This window comes from Pezoporus flaviventris, unplaced genomic scaffold, assembly GCF_033815535.1.
Source record: "Pezoporus flaviventris isolate CSIRO_AGI_PZ_B2104156 unplaced genomic scaffold, CSIRO_AGI_Pfla_v1 ptg000213l, whole genome shotgun sequence".
Taxonomy (NCBI): Eukaryota; Metazoa; Chordata; class Aves; order Psittaciformes; family Psittacidae; genus Pezoporus; species Pezoporus flaviventris.
In genome coordinates this window covers 8,554,577-8,570,063 of record NW_026892761.1, presented here as the reverse complement: position 1 = coordinate 8,570,063, position 15,487 = coordinate 8,554,577, and the positions used below count along the sequence as shown (strand labels likewise).

Sequence of the window (15,487 nt, the reverse complement as noted above, 5' to 3'; positions counted from 1 at the left end):
TTATAAAGTGGCTGTGTCCTTTCTTCTCACAGTAATGCTGCCTTGCCTACTGATTGTACACCTTTTTATGCCACAGGGTAGGAAGAAAATACAAGTAATGTGCTTTCAGATTTTCCATTTCTGAAATACATAATAATCTTGAAAACTACATTGCAGAGACACTGAGAGACTTACACTTATGCCAGTCAGCTTTTTTTCAATTTCTGCTTTTGCCTTTTCTCTTAAGAGATAATGCCAATTACTGCTTTTTGTTCTAAAGCAGCATTTCTCACAGACTTTAGTACTGATTTTGAGTCACTTTTAATACAAAGTCTAGGAAAAATGCGAACTATTTGATTAACACAAATCACATTAACTTTTGCAGACTTTGAGTTGAGGACATTTGTTTTTACTGCAGCAGAGCTCTTTGCATGTGTGGTTTTACATTCACCATAATATAGACAGTGCTGAAGCTTATGTTCAGTTTGCTTTCTTCCTCTAGCCTAATGTGTCTGGGGCATTCAGTAACGGTTTAGCAGACAAGGGTCAACTCCAATACTTCAACAGAACTGAAGTGTTAACTGTGGGGAAAAGTGGGCATATTGTTGAGGGGTTTTCTGCTCTGCAGTGCTGTTTCTGTCATGGCCAAGATCATCAGCAAACCCGTTTCAGACATACAAAAGGCTTGGATGTCTGAACATATCATCTCTTCTTGTTCCCAACTACAATCAAATGATTCCCTATAAACTCTGTCAAATTCCACATCTAGTAAAAGAAAGAATATAGAGGGCGTGCTACAGCTTGCTTTGTGTGGGAGAAAATCCCAATACCATAAAAATCAGTGACTTTTAATAAATCTACTAACATCGATACAAAAACCCCATAGACAAGACAGGAAACTATTCTGTGTTTCCACCCCTAGTTCCACACATAGCGATTTTACACAAATGCAACAGCAACAAATGCAGAAACTCTGCAGAAGTATACACAAAAAAGAAACTTAGGTGTTTTTCCAAAGCACTGTTTGTTTTCCCAGGTGTGCTCAGAACCCCTTTAGAAAAAAGCTGGAATGGAACTCATTAATGCCCTATGAACAGAAAGCCCTACTGCACTTCTGCTGCCTATAAAATAGACTACAGACATTTCAAACATTGCTAGTGTCACCTTCTCGCTGCAAGCTGTTGTTTCTTAATCTTTCTTACCCTGTTGCTTCCAAATGAACCATAATAGCTGTGAAACGGAAATGACTCTATAGTTTCTGAGTTGTTCCAAATTTCCATGTTTGCTTTGTGCCTTAAATCAACTGCTCCTGTATAATTATGCAGACCACCATAGCTCATTAATTCAGTTCTATTGCACAACCAAAAGACCAAGATAGCAGCATTTTCAAAGCTGAACTAGATCTTTCTACCTCCATTATGGTGATCAACAGAATAGAATGTGATACAATTTGGTTCATGTAATTCAGCTAGGTGTAAGGGGTACACTGATGCATAACAACCAACTTTGTGGCCTTCTTTGAAAAATAGTATGGAATAAACTTAGAAGTACACATTAATGAACTTAGTTACTCTTTCTTCATAGCTGAGATTTCTGTTTCCATAGTGAGATTTTTCAGAGAAGTTACATTTACAGAGAATCTCTATTATTTGCTCCTTTCAGAATTCATTACAGCTAAGGGGAATTGACTTCTGTTGGCTCTGAGTTAATCACTTCTTCATTTTAATGGACTGATTCATTTCTTTTTACAATTTGTGAATAGTGTTCATTATTTTAGCATCTATACACTTCCATTAATTGAAATACAAACATTTCAACAGGAAGCTACAGATCACCATGGAAGCAGAAAAAAGTAAGAGCCTAAATGCATATTTTTCAGCATGCTAGAAAGTGTGTGAACTATAGAAAAGCCTGATCCAGAGCTCACTATCAATGCATCAAACCTGCTGTGGAATAAAAAGCAAACTCTGTATTCTTCACTGCAGTACAAAGAACAAATGAAAATAGCAGGTTAGACAAATTACTCTGAAAAGTCTCCTAACTTTTATGTCAAGTTTGACATCAAGAAGAACTTCACCTTTGAAATAAACGGGAATCGAAACCAGCATTTAAGAAGCAGAGGGAAAGCGCCTCTGATCTTTCACCCACATGTCCTGTCTAGTACAAGGAAAGCTTTGCAAGCCATTCATATTTGACATCAAGCTCAGGAAATTCTTGAGATAATTCCTATGCTAACCTCAAAGTTACTGCATATCGTCATAGCAACGGGCATTGGTTGAAACTTCATGATGATATTAAATAAATCTTTGCTTGGATATAAAATGAAATTCACTTTATTAGATGTTTGTCATATCAAATATAACGGCAATAAAATTACGTGTCAAGAAGTTCTAGCCAGTGACAATAAATAAGAGTCAACCTGATGTGAAATTCTTATGCTGATGTCACCAAACAGCATTATAAATACATTGAGCTACTTAGCAGTCTGCTGTCTGGAGAAGTGAAAGAATACAAAGCCCAAGCTGGATGTAAAAAAATGAAAAGCAGCAGCTCAGTGTCACAGTACATGTGGCTGAAATGCAAAGTATTGTTTGGGGAGTGTTAGAAGTAGATCAAAGTTCCATGTCTCATTTGAGAACAAGGTTGTTACTAGAAAGTAACAATACCATATAGATAAAATACCAGCTTTTTTAACTGACAGCTACTGTATCCAATTCAAAGCTGACTAAAACATCCTGCTTTGTGGTATCTAGCTGCCTTTTCTTCAAGAACTTAAAAAAAAAAAAAAAAACAAGAAACCCACAACCAACCAACCCATACTTGCCTCTAGAGTATGATATATGATATATGGGTCCTTCATCCCATGGTCCTTTGTACCTGCAATAATGAGATGCCAGAGAAGTGACTGCACAGGTAAGCAGGATTGCTATAATGCACTCCTTCACTATTAATCTTGATGGCTACCTCACGTAAGAATGAACTGCAAGGAGGATAATCTGGGAGAGAATAACTGCAAAACCTCTGCAACAGTCATCTCACAGTAAAAACCACAAGCAGAGAGCTGCTGCATATCACTAATGTCCAAAGCTGTGTGGTGAAGAGAACAGAAAGAAAAACATCCTCAGCTGTAGCTCCATCAAATGTTGTAAAACAAATTAATTAGTAAAATAAACTCTACAGTTGTTTTAGCTACCACTTTCAGACAATCACAGACCATGGCCACAACAAAATGTGTAATCATGGACAGAACACTTCTACAGTCAATTCCATTTTGCTCCTTTTTCAAGAAATAGTCATTGTTAATATTTATATTTGTGTACATATGAGCTGTAGCAGCATTTTCAGCAAAGTGCATAGCCTACCAACACAGTCCCATCTGCTCAGTCTATATGTGTTTGTGTACTACTACCTTGCTCCAATAAGCCTACCAGATTTACTGTCTGTGTCAGTGGGAAAAGTAAACAACACCTTTCCTCGCTTGTGCTGGGCTGTGTTGAGAAAGCAAGCAGGAAATTTTCCAAATATCTTAAGGAAATGGCCAGGTGCAATACTGGCCAAGCCTCTATTTCAGCACCAAGTCCATCTTGTCTCTCGTCTTCCCTGTAAAATGCCAGACCAGACCACAATGGTTACCCTGAAGCAATCCTTTGATGAACTGACATTATAACCCTGTACCTCACCACTCAGCATCCCCCAAGGGTGGGGTTTGCTGGCCTGAGTATAGACAGCCACCTAATGATACCTGCAGATCATAAATGGAGATCAGAGTCACAGGATACCAACCAGCTTTGGAGAGCAACAGCAAACAAAAGATTTTTGTAAATCTGCATGTATTTACTCAGGTTTATAGTATTTTATTACATCTCTTAACAGCTGGATGCAGTTAACAGTCCCCTTAACTGTAAACCTGTCTCATTGCTTGCTGAGGGAAATCCTTCATAACTATTTATGCCTTTCTGGTGCGCCACATTCTGTGAACTCCCATCAGCAGCTAACTTTTAATTACAAAATAATTTGGTTTTCTGTATGACTCATAGAATCAATATAAAGACAAACTTGGTTGTAAATAGTTTCTGTCAAGCCTTATCATGCCTATATATACCCTTGTTTTTTCTTACATGAATCAGTCTATTAGAATAACATTAGATAAATTATCTGAACTACTGACTCATGCAAACCAAACTACTTAATTCTGTTGCTTCTACAGAAAAATATGGCTTCAGTATTCAGAATTCAATTTCTTTTTGCTCTTTGTGATAGTTAATACCATAAAATTCTCTGTACTTTGGCTACACATCACTTCCTATAATTATTGAATAATTATCAACCACATTTATATTATGGAATGCAATGATATCCCAGGATCTTCTATATAAAAGCAATGAAGGTTCTACAGGAGAAAATTATGCTAGAGATCATCATGTGGAAAACATTTTTGTATCAGCTGACAAGATACAGAATCACAAACAAGCCCATGAAAATATAATTGTGTTCTACTATGTTTAACACTACACAATAAGCAACATGTTCTTCTTTTCAGCATATATGCTCCAACTCTGCAAGCTGACCCTGCAGAAAAAGAAAAATTCTACTCCGACCTGCGTCACCTCACTCAAAAGGTTCCTATAGAAGATAAGATCATAATCCTTAGTGACTTCAACACCTGAGTAGGTAAGAACTTTGAAGCCTGGAAAGCAGGCAAGCACGGTGTTGGCAGCTGCAGTGATAACAGTCGCCTCTTACTAGAGTTCTGCACAGAGCAACAGGAGTCCCACCTGAAATCTGGAAGCACAGAGGCCAAGCACTTCATGCTAAATTTCATGAGCTAGTTGTGCACTGTTGGGAACAGGGTAAATTACCATCAGATTTTCGTGATGCAATCATCATCACTCTGTATAAGAAAAAAGGTGTAAAGTCAGACTGCTCAAGCTACCAAGGTATAACTCTGCTCTCCATTGCTGGAAAAATTCTTGCAAGAATACTATTGAACAGATTAGTGCCCGCTATCACAGAAGAACTTCTACCTGAAAGTCGGTGTGGTTTCAGAGCTAATAGAAGTACCACAGACATGGTATTTGTTCTCAGACAACTGCAAGAAAAGTGTAGAGAACAAAATAAGGGGCTCCATGTAACTTTCATTGACCTCACCAAAGCTTTTGACACTGTGAGCAGAAAAGGCCTGTGGCTGATCTTGGAACAATTAGGTTGTGCCCCTAAGTTCCTCAAAATGATTATTCTGTTACATGAGGATCAGCAAGGCCAAGTCAGATATGGCGATGCACTCTATGAGCCCTTCCCAATAACCAATGCTGTGAAACAAGGTTGTGTTCTTGCACAAACTTAATTCACAATCTTCTTCAGCATGATGCTCCAAAGGGCTACGATAGACCTCGATGAACAAAACGGCATTTATATTCGATATCGTACTGATGGTACCCTATTCAATCTAAGGCAACTGAAGGCCGACACTAAGACCCTAAATCATCTTGTCTGTGAACTGCTTTTTGCTGATGATGCCGCCCTTGCTGCCCACACAGAAGCAGCTCTGCAGTGTTTAACATCTTGCTTTGCAGAGGCAGCTGAACTTTTTGGGCTGGAAATCAGCTTGAAGAAGACAGTAGTTCTCTACCAACCTGCACCACAAGAAGATGATCACCATCCCCACATTACCATTGGCGAGTCAGAGCTTAAGTCAGTTCAGCAGTTCAGCTATCTGGGAAGCGTTATTTCCTCAGATGTCACGATTGACAAAGAGATAGACAACAGAATAGCAAAGGCATATGGAGCCTTCAGAAAACTCCATAAAAGAGTCTGGTGCAATAAACACCTGAAGAAAAGTACAAGGATCAGTGTCTAGAGAGCCATTGTACTGTCTACTCTTTTATATGGGTCTGAATCATGGGTCATCTACCGTCATCACCTGTGACTCCTCGAACGCTTTCATCAGTGCTGCCTCCATGCAATTCTAAACATTCATTGGACTGACTATGTGTCAAATATTACTGTCTTCAAACAGGCAGGGGTCACCAGTATCAAGGCCATATTGCTGAAATTGCAGCTGCACTGGGCAGGGCACGTCTCTAGGATGAAGGATCACCACTTCCCTAAGATCGTGTTTTACGGTGAACTTGCCACCAGTAGCCGCAAGAGAAGTGCCCCAAAGAAGAGACATAAGGACTCCCTGAAACAATACCTCAGCCTTGGTCATACTGACTACCATCAGTGGTCCACCTTGGCCTCCAATCAGGAGACTTGGAGACACACCATACATAATGCCTTTGACTCCTTTGAGAACTCAAGCAGAACTAGTCTCAAGGAGAAAAAGACAATGTAGAAAGAATCGCACCCCACCTATACCACCCAATGAGACCTTTCACTGTACTTTTTGCAGCCGTATTTGCCTATCTCACATTGGCCTTTTTAGTCATCAGCACACTTGTAGTAAGCCCTTCCCAAATCTTCATTTGCAAAGTCAAGCCATGATGATAATGATGATAATGACTATGTTTAACAGTTTTTAGCAGGCTACTTTGAAAACTGGTAAGTTAAAGCTCCTTGACCTCCTGAAATGAGCTTTCTTTCACTGCAGTCTTCCCAGTTCACCTGCTTTGACTGCTGCAACCAAGTGAGAAGCCAGCCACTATACGACTCACAAAACAAAACCAGTATGGAAATGGTATTCTAATACAATGATGGAGCTAATCCAGTCGCTAAGAGATCATAAAAGATCATTGGCCCAACACTCTACATGAAGCCCTTAGATTAAAATTAAACCCCTTTTATAGTGCATTTAATTTTTCAAGTGCTTTACAAATGTCATTCCCTTGACAAAACAGAGAATGACAGTAAACTATTTGCGTTCTGACAACAATATTAAAAATCTATAGTCAAGTGCAGCTAAATGATTTATGACATTTACAGAGGTGCACAGAGGAACAGGGGGTTTTAATGGGCTTATATTATCTGAAGGCAAACATCATTAGAGATAAGAGAAATTTCCAATCTACCAAAAATAAAAAGTACTTAGAAGATGGGGCTTTAAACAGAATAAATACTGACTGAAAAACAATTGCATGTATTCCCTAGGGAGGAGAAAGGTTATTAAAAGAAAAAACTAGGACTCTGTCAAATACTTCCAAGCAACTGATGGATGATCTGCAAATTAACTTCTACAATGACAACTGAAGAACAAAAAAAAGTTTCTTGCATGTTCTATTTTACGCATATAAAAATAGCAAATGATTGTCTGGGATAGTAGTTCTCTAAACTACAGAAACCCAGAGACTAATCTGAAAAAGTCTGTTCGATAATTATTTGCCTGACTTGCAAACACAACTCTCCAAACCACACCAGAAAACTGGACATTGCATGTGCAAAAAGGCAGTTACATTTTCAAGGCTGCATGGACATACAATTTGTAGTAAGGACCAAGCAAACAGGAAAGATGCATCATAAACATAAAAGCCTAAACTATAGTAGTGCAGGCAGGCCTAGTGAAACTGTCTAAAATATACTAACATTATGATAACCAGTAAAAAAAGGAAGAAAATAAAGGGGTGGGGTCACAAAACAAACCCCACTGGGCCAAAATCCAGCACTAAAGAGTAAAGACCTTTGGCATTCATAAGAATAGTCTTAACAGGCCTCTTTTCCCTAAACACCAGGGCTGTCATATATGGACAATTCAATTTATAGGAGACCAAAGAACATCAGGGATAATGCAAGCTCTCCACACCTTGCTAACATTCTCCCTTTGGGTCCTTTACTGTACTAAGGTGCTCATCAGTCTTATAGCTGCCACTGGAATCATGGTTAAGCCTTACTAGCTGCCTTTTTCCTCTCCATAATGAAGCCACATCCATACTATTTGCCTCTCTGGAAACCACGATAATTTTAAATGCTTGCAGGCTGAACAGCCATGAGCATGCTCACAACAGGAGAGCTGGCACAACAATCATTTTGGAGTGAATTTTAAAGCGTACCAACCAATCAACGAGAATGGGATCACTGTAGCCAAAGTTTCATGCTACTAACATCAGCACTGGCACTCAGGGCTGAGACACTGGCTCCTTAAAAAGGGCTTCTGCGTTCTTTGACGCCATCTGCTGGATGCTTCTCATTATGGGTCTAACTCCATCACTAGTCCAGTTCTCACCTGGACAAAGTCTTTTACATCTTGTTTGGTTTGTAATTATACGACAAGTGCATTGGATGGTTTACTTTAACATACAAAATGAATGGTTTGGCTTTTCAGAAAAAAAAACCTCAACATACCAACAGTTCCTAAGACTAATCTTGCTCACAGTTTTGGACTAAGAGCTGTATCTAATAAAGGAGGATAAGGCAGAACTGACTCACACAAGTCACCCGCAAGACTCTCATCGGCTTCTATCAAATAACTGGCCACCTTCTTCTCTCTTTATTGCCTAAAATAACAACTCTGGGTCAACCCAAAACTCCTCTAAGCAGTTTGATGCCTAACACAGGAAATGGTATGGAGGGTTCAGAAATTATGTAAAGGAACACCTGTGTCTCCTTGAAGGCCCAACATTGTTTTGCTAAAAGCATTGGCTGGCAGATAGAGCAGCACAGTTGCCATGGCTACCAGATCCACATTTTACCTAAGAGTAACTGAAGTGTTCACTCAGGAAGTAACAAAAAACTTGATCTCTTTCCTGAGGCAGAGACTTGAATTAAAACCACAATCAGAAAGTTAAAAATCTGTACAGTTATTAGCCAGGGAAATTGTAAACATGTCCAGCAGCAGAAGCATATAAACCACTGAAATGCTACCAAAAAGAAACATGGGAAATGCCAGGGCCAGATAAGCAAGACAGAACATTAGCACAGCTTTTGAAACTTAAAAGCCACCAGTTGATACACATTGTATGCAACAGAGGTGATTGTGCTGAGGTGTTAGATCTCCCCTGTCAAAACCAGTACTTTCTTAAGGCTATGCTAAACCTTATTCAACATTAAACAAATTTATGTAAACAGCTATGTAAGTTATAATGCTGTAATTCATAAGTAACAGTGCACTGGTGAGATCCTGTTCAGACATACTGAAGATCAAGTTCAGTATCACTTCCCTGTTAAAACTACTTCAATAGTAGAGAAAGCATGTGCTGTTTTTTCTTCCTCCAGGTTTACACTGTTTGAAGATGCCACGCAACTGACACATGATAAGTAGGTATTAATCACTTCATGAAAATATACTAATCTCATACTCTGATTATTTATATTAAGAACAAATATATTAAGTCATTTGCAGAGGTGAGTAGCTCCAGAGAAAATGCCTTCAACACCACAGCGAGGGATACACAGCATCCAGGAGCCTCAATTCTGAGAGGCAAGAGCCACCAAGGGAGCCTCAAGTCGTTGACAGGACTTGCCCAGGAACTAGCAGCTTGGCTGATGCGAGCAGCTGACTCACAGGGGGCAGCACCAGGAGGGACAGCATCAGCACCCAGACAAAACTGATGAGAAGGGAAGCTGCAGCACAGACCTCGGAGTGTAGAAAGTACCTCAAGTGGTCTCTTGAGGCAAGGGTGTACAAACGGAGAGAGTGCACTTGGTGCACCCTGGTGGAGGCCCTCCTCCAGCAGGTGGCTGAGCTGTGGGGAGACTGTCAGTAGCTGAAAGGTGTCAGGGAAGCTGAGGAGCTGCACTGCTTGCTCCAGGCCCAACCTGTGCAAGGGCCACAAGCGTGCACCACAGTGCATACAGAAAAGAAGGAGGGCATTAATACAAGAAGCTGGGAACCAGTAACAAAAAAAAAAAAAACAAAATAACAAAAACATACAACAAAAAGAGGAAGAGCACAATTAAAAGAAAGGGGCTTCCTCCATAATCCGACACCTCCACCCAGAACCGCTTCACAGTTCTGAAGTGGGCTAACAAGGAAGTGCCCACTGCACCAAATGAACATCCTACTGATGCACCAGTAGAGAGGATTACTATTAGTGTCTCGAGGAAAAAGCAGCAGGTCATAGTAGCAGGTGACTCTACCTTGAAAGGCACAGAGGCATCTATCTGTTGGCCTGACCCAGTCTTGAGGGAGGTCTGTTGCCCACCAGTGGCTCAGATTAGAGAAGCTGCCTGGTCTAGTAAGTCCTGCTAGTGGTATTGACAGCAGTAGCCTGGGAATCATTAAGGATTACGGTGCCCTGGGAGATGTGGTTAGGGGCTCTGGAGCTCAGATAGTTTTTTTTAACCAGTCCTCCAGGCCAAAGGGAGGACCTTGAAAAAAGGCCAGGTGGATTTGGCAGGTTATAAATATGGTTAGAACAGTGTTGCCATAGTCAGGGATTTGGTTATTCAGAACATGGGACTCGATCTGGGAGGCCAGGTCTACTGGAAGATGGTGGAGCTGGTCAAGGGAAATTGCTGCTTTGGTAGATTTGCCATGCAGATCAAGGAAGCTTTGAAATAGATGTGCTGGGGTAGGTGGGCATCAACCCATCCCAACACTCCCAGTATGCTAAGATTTAATTTTTAAGACCAAAGGCATAAAGAGCAGGTATTTCCATGGAAGAGCACATTTATCAGCAGGCGAAAGTCCAAAAGCAGATTTTTAGAGTGAGACAGTACATAATTATTTGAAGGATGTAAGGAGTCAGCAAATTAAGACACATTTAAAAATTACTTTTAACTCCACATAGTGATGGAGGTGTAGCTCCAGGGACCGATGCTGACACAGCAACATCATCTATGAAGTATTCTGACACTAATATGGTATATAAATGTGGATTTAGAACATTATTGATATATAAAATATTGATATAGAAAATTAGAAGTTAAAGACTCACCATTCTGAGTTACAGCATCTTTTGTGACTGTCGAATACAAAGTAGTAAATGACTGAATGTGACTCCAAAAGCTTTTCTTCAGTACCAATGCGGGTTTTAAGGAGATCTCCTTTCTCCCCTGTCAACTTGCTGCCATGCTGTGCACTGAGCTAACAGTGTGTATGCTATCTGAACTAAGATTGAAAGACAAAGAATAGTATTTCCAAGAGTGCAGCTAAAACCAGCATTATAAATAAAATTATAATAAATAGCATTACAGCCAAATCATGAATCATATATAAGAGAAACTTCTTATACAATCAAACAGCCATTACAGGGCAAATCAAAAGTTCCCTATTTATACTGGTTTTCTACCTAAGCACTTTCATGAGTGGAAAACAAGACCAAGGAAACTACAATATGTGCCTGACTTTATTACTTTAATATACAATGCAAATATCCCAATCTTGATGCTTTATCATCAGTAATGAAGCTAATGCTTTCCTGAACAAATAAATAACTGCAATAACCAAAATAAGAAAGCTCTCATTAAATAGATGGAACCCAAGTGAGGAAAATAAAAAAAAAACAAAGCAAAACAACAAAAAGTAGTGTCAGATTTTGTTCTTAATATAATTGGAACAATGATCTCAAAATATTTATTAAATCAAGGAAAGTTGTATGGTATATTTAGAAGACCTTCAACTGTCCTCAGCCTCAAGATTTATGTTATTTCCGAACTTTGCATAGAGCTGTACTTTCAGGTCAGATAAGACCCTCTGAATTGATTCCACTCGGGCTTCTAACACATCAATTTCTTCTTGTAAACTTTTCTGAAAAAGAAAAACAAAATTAACCAGTCACATTAAACCAAACTGAGTCATGTCTGCCTGAAACACATAAACTCTTTGACAACCTTTTGCTAAGTCAGGCTGTAAGATTCATTACAAGGCAAAACAAAGGTTTTGTATACTGACATGGCAATTAGGACTTGCCATGCATGCACATTCCCCTCCTCAAATCACAAATCAAACATGAACTTTAGAAAGTAAGAGGTTGAAGGATAGACAGATTATCCCACTCCAGTGCTCATCGCACCACAGCAGCCAGTACAGTATAGGAGCTCCCTTTTGCCCAGACAAACCTTTGCCTCCTCCAGCATCTCTTGCGTCTCTTCTTGGGAATGACTAATGAAAACATCTCCAATTTGGTAGGGTATCAGCAGTGAGTCATCATCATCAAGCATCATGATGTCATCACAAGCATCTTCCAAGTTCTGAAGTTGTTTCTATTTATCAAGATATAAGAAAGGTGGTCACTTCATACTGGATAAACTATTTCAATGGACACATTGTCATGTTACCAGTTAAGTAAAATGAAGTCAGCGAGTCTGTATTGTGAGCAAAAATCCTACCTGCCAGCATGATATCAACATGTTTAACAGTATAGTTCAAGAGCTGTAATTTAGCATAAGTATTATTCATTCTACCAGTAGAAATTTCTAGTCAATACTTATTATCTGCCATTAATAGTGTAATTAACTGTCTAGACAAGGGAAATACAGATGCTCAATTTCTGTCGCTGCATAAAGGAAGAACGTAACATACAACTGCCTTACTGGTTCAAGAAAAAATAAATATGAATAATCACAGGCAAGAACTTTTACAAACACTACAAACAGCCATTGTATAGAGACAATGCTTTGTATGTGACAACTAAGGAGTTCCATGAACTGCATGCAGAAATATACTGGCGGCCTTTATTTCTCATGACTTTTTTCCCCACTTTAACTTTCTCTATTTTCAAAATATCAGAAATCCAATATTAGAACCAAAGCATTACTTACAGTATTCCACTGCCCCTGTTTTCTGTGTTACAGCTGAAATATTAAGTTAGGGCAATGAGGAAGTAATACTTGAAGCAAATATACCTTTTTCACTTCTATTTCTTCTTTCAGCTCTGTGATCCTGCTAGTATTCCTTGCAAACTTGTTAATTTTCTGTTGATCTTCAAAAGTAACATTGACATCTTCTGCAGCCTGCAAGGAGGAGAGGTCAAAATAAACTTTATTTCTTACATTAACTTGAATCTCACGACAAGATTACTCCTACAGATCTTCTCAAAAATACTTTTAGATTCTGCTTATACACTTGATTTCTTCAAAAGCATCCTCAAGGACATCAGCAATACCCACACTTAGCTGGGCAGAGGCTGTAGTAACAGCCCATTAAAACACCAGCTATCCATGGCATCCAAATTGTTGTTTCCTTGACAGCACCGACAGTTGAAGCGGACACCTCTGCTCCACGATCACTGCAGGGCTAAGTGTAACATGTTAACGAGATCCATGAGCAACATTATTTTATGCTAGCTGGTTATCAGTGATGTGCTGCAGTGCTACAGGAGTCTGGCATCATCCTCCTTTGAGATATTGAATTGCATTAACAAGATTCGCTCTCAAGTCTCCTCTTCTCTAGACTGAACAGGCCAAACTCCTGACCGATAGAGCCAAGCTCACAACACCAAGACCTTAATTCACACACAAGCGACCACGGCATTTTCGGCGTGGCCTAACCCGGAGCTGGCCGGACCTGGCAGCGGCCTAGGGAAAAGGACACACACACACACACACACACACGGCCCTGCCGCCCGGGGCTGAGTGAACGTGGGGCAGGCGCTCAGACGGGCACCTCTGCGGTGCCGGAGCGAGGGGCGGGAGACAGAGCTGAGGTGACAAGGCCGCACCGCTCTAACACGGAGAGACGACGGCCCCCCACAGAGAGAGGGGTCAACCCGCCCAGCCCGTGGGGGCAGCACAGGGGCTCGGAGGAACCTCCTCCTCGGACCCTCCTCCTCCTCGGAACCACGGGGCAGGGAGAAGCCGAGAAACGAAAACCCACCCTTCCCTCTTCCCGCCCTCACCGCTTTCTTCATGGTGGCGGCCATGATGGTAGGACGGACCCATTCGTCCTTCCCCACAGAGGAGGAGCGGGGGCTTAGGAAAATGAGAAAAGACGAAGGAAAGCTCCCAGCGGCAGCGGCCCTCCGCGGCTCGGCGCTTCTCCTCCTCCTCCCCACCGCCCCATGCCGGCGGGCTGCTCGGAGGCACCACAGGGCACACAGTAAACCTCATGCCATCCCCCCGCGCTTGGTACGGCCTGTTTAAAGGGGCAGAGGCCCAGCTCTGCCCACAGGAGCGCTGCGGCCGCGGCTTGCCAGCGCTGCCGCCAGAGGGAGCCATGGGACGGCGCGCCGGATCTCTTGCAGCGGCCTCCCGCCCGCGGTGATGCCACAAGGGCGGCGGGCCCTGGCCCGGGGCCGGTGCTGCAGCGGCGGCTGGGCGGGTACAAGGTGCCTCCTGAAGGGAGGGCGGCCCCTGAGCACGGGATTCCTGTGAGCCGTCCTCAGCCCTCACCAGCCAAACCAGCCGCCTCTCTGGAAACGGAGGTGTGAGCGGCCTTCAAGTTCAAATCGTTGCAGAGGGGCTTTAAAGCAAAAATAAATATTCAATTTTTATTTTCTTTTTCTGAAAAGGCTGATTGACAGTTTCTAAACAGGAACAGGGGTAGCTAGCATTTACGCTGCATGATTACCTTCACATGCTGAACTGTATTTAGCTTCTCACAGCTACAAAACAAAAAGAAAACCCAAAGCAGGTCATCGCATCTCCCAGCTCGGGTGTTGTGTGCTCTGACATCCAGCTGCAGCGCGTACAGGGCCCACGGTCCAAGAGCCTGGAGCCCAGGCACATGTGGATGTTGAACAACAGGAGGGCTCACCACTGGCAGGATTGCTGGAGGCACAGGCGCTGCCACAGGCTGGCCAAGCTGCTGCCAACAGCGGCTCAGACTCCTTGAGACCATGCTTGGGTCTGCCAAGACCTTCCTGAGGAACGATCAGCATCTCCAGTACCTGTATTTAAACACACCTCAGCTACAAAGCTTTCTGAGCGATGCGCTGTGGTGCCATTGCCAGGTGGGGATGGCAGTGAGCCTGCAGTGTAAGTCGGAAAGGTGTTTGAAAACATCTTCAGGTACTCTGCTGTGATTCATCTTTCTGCTATGCCCTTCTGTGAGCTGTGAGGTTAGACCCAAAGGAAGTACCTGGGTACAGAGAGTTCAGGGCCCTGTGTTGGTGTGTTTTTAATGTGTCTGGCTTTTGAAAGGAATTTGGAAAGCTGGGGTAAAGTCTGCAGCCCATTGAGCAGTGTCTGGGGAGAGTTTGGATCTCCAGAAAGACAACTGCTGTGACCAGAGAGGTGTCTAGGGGCAGCACGTTCAGTCTCAGGCAGCCAAAACTGTTGAACCTTTTCTCAGACCAGTTTGTAGTCCAAAGATCAAAACCATTTCCTGAAGGCAAAATTTATAACCTTTCTTTCTCAAGTTAAGCTTTATAAATCCTAATGCCCTGATTGCACACAATGGCCTTGTTCTTCAAACACTTACGTGATAATACAGGAAACTGATGTTCCTTTCCCTGCTATCTGATGGCATCCAAATTCATGTCTCCCACCACCCTCCTAATGCCTGAACCATGAATAACTCTGTATGTCATCCAATGAACATTATAAAGAAAAATACAGGAACAATCCATGAAACACAGTGCATGTCTTTACTTTTGTTAGAACCCCTTGCTGCTGAGGAATCATAGAATCATAGAATAGTTATGGTTGGAAAGGACCTTAAGATCATCCAGTTCCAACCCCCCTGCCTTGAGCGGGG

General features: G+C 41.7%; 1 protein-coding gene across 1 annotated transcript; it reads right to left on the bottom strand.

Annotated features, from left to right (window-relative positions):
- Positions 1-11,180: 11,180 nt before the first annotated feature.
- PFDN4 (prefoldin subunit 4) lies at positions 11,181-13,800 on the bottom strand. Its single transcript, XM_061441655.1, has 4 exons — positions 13,689-13,800; positions 12,697-12,804; positions 11,911-12,054; positions 11,181-11,599 (listed from the first exon to the last, which is right to left on the bottom strand). The coding sequence occupies exons 1-4, from the start codon at positions 13,710-13,712 to the stop codon at positions 11,468-11,470; spliced, it is 408 nt and encodes a 135-aa protein (XP_061297639.1). The 5' UTR covers positions 13,713-13,800; the 3' UTR covers positions 11,181-11,467.
- Between the last annotated feature and the right edge of the window lie 1,687 nt (positions 13,801-15,487).